Source organism: Tiliqua scincoides, chromosome 9, assembly GCF_035046505.1.
Source record: "Tiliqua scincoides isolate rTilSci1 chromosome 9, rTilSci1.hap2, whole genome shotgun sequence".
In the NCBI taxonomy this organism is placed as follows: Eukaryota; Metazoa; Chordata; class Lepidosauria; order Squamata; family Scincidae; genus Tiliqua; species Tiliqua scincoides.
In genome coordinates, this window is record NC_089829.1 from 38,977,771 (window position 1) to 38,982,679 (window position 4,909).

Here is a 4,909-nt window from a genome sequence, read left to right on the forward strand (position 1 = left end):
CCTCTGCTCAAGGAGACCACTGGATGGGATGGGAGAGATGCTTCTAGTTCAACAAAATTGAGACAAGCATTACAAAGAGCAAGAACTTTTCACTGAAAAGTATTAATGCGAATTTGTGATTCAGGGGAGTAAGAAAGCTCCATGATCTCTTGTGCCACATTCATCTTACTCCAGAAGAAACCAAATAAAAATCTCTTTGGATTGTCAAAGAGATTTCTGGGGATGAGAGAGAAGTTTTTGTAGACAATTCTTGCAATTTCCCAAAGTGGGAAATCAAATCTGGAAATGTCACATCAACACCCTTATGAACTCCAGTCTCTTCTGGAGTTTTGTCTGGGATCCTCACTGGCTGTAAAATAAAGTGCCCCCAACAAACTGCATTTCTGTGTTTTCAGGACTAATTTTGGATGCCTCTAGCCAGCTGTGCATAAAATGTGTGACACTAGAGGTGATGATGACGTGGCATGACAAGTGCCAATTACAATGATTGAGAAATATACCCGTACCAGCTGAGATACGGCCACTACTGGAAATGGTCATTTCGGTGATGGATGAGCGACCCACCCATCTGCAAACAACGACCAAAAATGAGGTGAAGCGTTTCAATAGGAAATTCTGAAAGCAGACAGAAGCCAAACACTGGAGTACAATGTTCAAAAGCCTGGTTTAATATATGACTAAGTGTCAGGAGTCGGGTTTCTGAGAATTACTTTTCAGATAAACAACTTTATAGCTCTGCACTTAATCTTACTTACTAGAGACATCTCATTTATCACTGAATTACAAGTAACTTTAATTCTATTGATGTTGCCGTAAAGTCAGGTGGAAATCAAGACTGGCAGTTTCAAAGATTTTTGTCTTATCATACCCAAGTCCCTGGAGAGGGCATGCAAACAGGGACAATGTCTGCCCCCCCTTTTCCATTTTCTAGCACTATGCTGCAGGCTGTATCCTAGCAGGATTGCAGCTTTCAGGGGTTATTCTGGCATCCAACCAAGGAGAGATCTCTCAGCAAGGCCAGGAGAATCCCTCCAGCTTTCAGGGGTTAATGTCAGGCTGTCATGCAAACCGCTGTTAGCCTAAACTTTTTTCCTCTTCCCCCCCCCCTTCTCTCTTTTTTTCTTGGTTACACTTCCATAGTGTGGCTGGTTTGGGTATTCCTCCCCCCCCCTTCATCTAGCAAATGGGAAGCGGTTCAAAATGAAACTGACCTTTGCCGAAAGGTGGCGCTGTCGAGGTGCAAAACGAAATCGCTCCAGCTGGATTTTTCACTGCTGTCTGTCTTAAAAAACAAAAGCTTGCAACAACATTCCTCTCTTCCCCCCCCCGTGCACCCCCATCGCCCGTCAGAGGGGGGGGGGATACAATGACGCTCTGAGTGTCACATTATTGGAATAGATGGTCACCCTGCTTCCAAGAGGACCTGAATGTCCCAGGCTTGAAAGAATTAAGGAGGTTCAGGGAATCCACATCATTACCCTGATTTTAAAAGAGGGGGAAGCCTCCCTAGATCTGATCATTTCTTAAAACTTGGGAGTTTTATGCAACACATTTTCTTTCTTTCTTTCTTTCTTTCTTTCTTTCTTTCTTTCTTTCTTTCTTTCTTTCTTTCAATCGTAAAAAAAAAAGAAAATACAGCGCCCAAACTATCAGCCCGGGCAAAAGTGGGGAGGAGAGCTCTGACTGAACACCTCTTAAGGGGTCGACCTTGCGGGCTTCCTCTACGGGAGGCGGGCGGGGAGAGCAGGGCTCGGAAAACAACTTTGCACGCGGAGGTGCTGCGCCCTGGTCTGGAGAGACCAGATGATTCCCTGACAGCGGGGCAGAGGCCAAAGAGCGCCTGCGATGTGCAGGGAGTGAAGCCTGCCACTGCTCCTCCTGGTGGGGGCTGGGGGATGCTCTCCCGATTAACTCTTCGCCAACCCCAACCCTCTAATGTTACCCTCCACTGTTAACAGTGTTGCCATTAACTCGTTCGGTCCCGCGTTCTAGCCCAATCATGCCCCCCGCCTCCCAGATGGAGCCCTTTCACAAGATCCCTGCTGCTGTGGCTGACACACGGCTCCTCTCGGGAGGGTGGAACCCAGTGGTTCTCCAGAACTCAAGCTGGGCACACCTTCTCCGGGACTGCTTTTCGGCATCTCAAAGTCTGGTCTCTGTCTTTTCCCATCGGGGGGAGGGGGAAAGGGGGGGTCAGAGATGACCAGGAGAAGCAGAGGTCGCCTTCCGCCTGGGCAAGAACAAGGAATTGTGCCAACAACACACACCACGAGGCGAAAGTTTGAGATGCCTCCGCATGCAGAGAGAGAGAGAGAGAGAGAGAGAGAGAGAGAGAGCGCCAAGGGCTTCAGCATCCTTACCTAAGGGAAGCCACCTCTCCCCAGGTACTGAGAAAATATCCTGGGGGCGCCGGCAACCGTTTCCTGGGGGACCTTCTTTCTTTCTTTCTTTCTTTCTTTCTTTCTTTCTTTCTTTCTTTCTTTCTTTCTTTCTTTCTTTCTCCCTCCCTCCCTCAGCCCCGGGGCCAGGAAGGGGTTAAGAGGCGCGGGCCGGCTGACAGTCAGCTGATGGGCCCCTGAGTGACAGCTCGGAAAAGTTTCCCCGTCTGCAGACCGCGAGGCGAAGGGGGCCGGTGCGCGGAGGGGATTGGCCGAGGCGCGGCCCGCTTCCCCGCCGGCGGCTGACGTCAGGCGCGCTATAAAACTCGGCAGGCTTTTCCCAACTCTCCTCCCGGACGAGCGCTTTAAAAGCTGTCGCCATCCGGCGGGCGGCGAGGCGCTGGGCTGTCTCCTTCCTCCTGCTCGCCCGGTGGGCAGCGCTGCGCCCCGACCTCCTGCCCCGGCCACACTCTCCCGGCCGCAATGGCACTGACTCCTGAGTAGGGGGCAGGCTCCTCAGACTCGCCCTGCCGCGCCTACCCCCCACCCCGGGGTGGCCCGCCTCTCCCCCCGCACAGACCCCGATGCTGCGCCGCTCCCCGCGGGCTGGGGCCGGGGCTGCAGGCGGCGGCAGCGAAGTGTGCAACTGACCCGAGCAGTCTCGCAGCAGCACCGGCGGCGGAGCGAGCGAGCGGTGGCCGCAGAGGGCAGGCTGAGCTGCGGAGCGCGGGGAGGGAGGAGCGGCCCCGTCCCCGTCCCCGGCCCGGGAGAGGCGGCGCGCGCGGCCGATGCGAAGAGGGACCTAGAGGGAGCGGAGCGAGCGGACGGCGTCGGAGGAGGCGGGCGCGGGAGAGCCGGCGGAGGGAGCGCGCCGCTCGGCCACCGGCAAGCTGGCGCACCCGCTGGCGGGCCAGAGCAGCCCCCTGGCGCCCGGGGCGCCCCCCTTCTGGCGGGGCGGCGGCGCGGGCGCGGGCGCGGGCGGCGGGAAGCGGATGGCGGAGCTGGCGCTGAGCGGGCCCGACCTGCCCACCAGCCCGCTGGCCATGGAATATGTTAATGACTTCGATCTGATGAAGTTCGAGGTGAAGAAGGAGCCGGGCGAGGCGGAGCGCCTCATCAGCCAGTGCGGGCGCCTCATCGCCGGCGGCTCGCTCTCGTCCACGCCGATGAGCACGCCCTGCAGCTCGGTGCCGCCGTCGCCCAGCTTCTCGGCGCCCAGCCCGGGCTCCGGCGGCGGCGGCGACCAGAAGGGCCCGCTGGAGGACTACTACTGGATGACGGGCTACCCGCAGCAGCTCAGCGCCGAGGCGCTCGGCTTCAGCCCCGAGGACGCCGTGGAGGCGCTCATCAGCAGCGGCCACCACCCGCTGCCCGCCGCCGCCGCCGCCGGCTTCGATGGCTACGCGCGCGGGCAGCAGCTGGCCGCGGCCGCCGCCGCCGCCGCCGCCGCGCCGCCCGACGAGATGGGCTCGGCCGCCGCCGTGGTGTCGGCGGTGATCGCGGCGGCGGCGGCGCAGCAGCAGCAGCAGGGCGGCGGGCAGCACTACCACCACCACCACCACCACCACGCGCCGCCGCCGCCGCCCGCGCAGCCCGCGCCGCAGTCCGCGTCCTCCTCGCCGGCGGGGCCGCCCCGCGCGCACTTCGACGAGCGCTTCTCGGACGAGCAGCTGGTGACGATGTCGGTGCGCGAGCTGAACCGGCAGCTGCGCGGCGTGAGCAAGGAGGAGGTGGTGCGGCTGAAGCAGAAGCGGCGCACGCTCAAGAACCGCGGCTACGCGCAGAGCTGCCGCTTCAAGCGCGTGCAGCAGCGCCACGTGCTCGAGTCCGAGAAGACGCAGCTGCTGCAGCAGGTCGAGCACCTCAAGCAGGAGATCGCGCGGCTGCTGCGCGAGCGCGACGCCTACAAGGACAAGTACGAGAAGCTGCTGGGCAGCGGCTTCCGGGAAGGCGGCCCGGGCCCCGGCCCCGGCCGCGGCCCCGGCCCCGGCAGCGCCTCCGGCTCCGACAGCCCCTCCTCGCCCGAGTTCTTCATGTGAGTGCGCGCGCGCGAACTCCCCCGCTGGGGCTCCGGGGCGGGGGCGGCGCGGCCCCAGACCCTCCCCGGCAGGACCCTCCCGGTGCTGGCAGAAGCGGCTCCCCCCCCCGCCCCAGGGCCCTGGCTGCGTGTGACTGTCTGTGTGGCCGCCAACTTCAGGCAGCGATCCTGGCCGCGCTTGCCCGTGCCCTGCAGCGGGGCTTGCTTCTGAGGAGGCGCGACCAGGATCGGGCTCTCTGCTCGCCTCTGAACCCCGCCATCCCCCCTGTCTCTGGCTGCTGCCCTTCCGTTCATGGAGTGCTCCTTTCTCCTCCTCCTCTGAAGTTTGCTCTCTCTCTCCCTCTTTCTCTCTCCCTCTTTCTCTCTCCCTCCCTCCCCCTCTGTCCCCCCCTCTCTCGCTCTGTGTGCGTGGGTGTGTGTCCCAAGGCCAAAAGACCACCTTTTTCCTTCCTTTTTTGCCACCCTGAGTTCTTCATGGGGGTTTTAAACTTTG

At 60.2% G+C, this 4,909-nt stretch overlaps 1 protein-coding gene across 1 annotated transcript; it reads left to right on the forward strand.

The window, feature by feature from the left end:
- The first annotated feature begins 3,369 nt into the window (after positions 1-3,369).
- MAF (MAF bZIP transcription factor) lies at positions 3,370-4,500 on the forward strand. Its single transcript, XM_066636771.1, has one exon. It carries the CDS (start codon positions 3,371-3,373, stop codon positions 4,415-4,417), a length of 1,047 nt encoding a protein of 348 aa, XP_066492868.1. The 5' UTR covers position 3,370; the 3' UTR covers positions 4,418-4,500.
- The last annotated feature ends 409 nt before the right edge of the window (positions 4,501-4,909 follow it).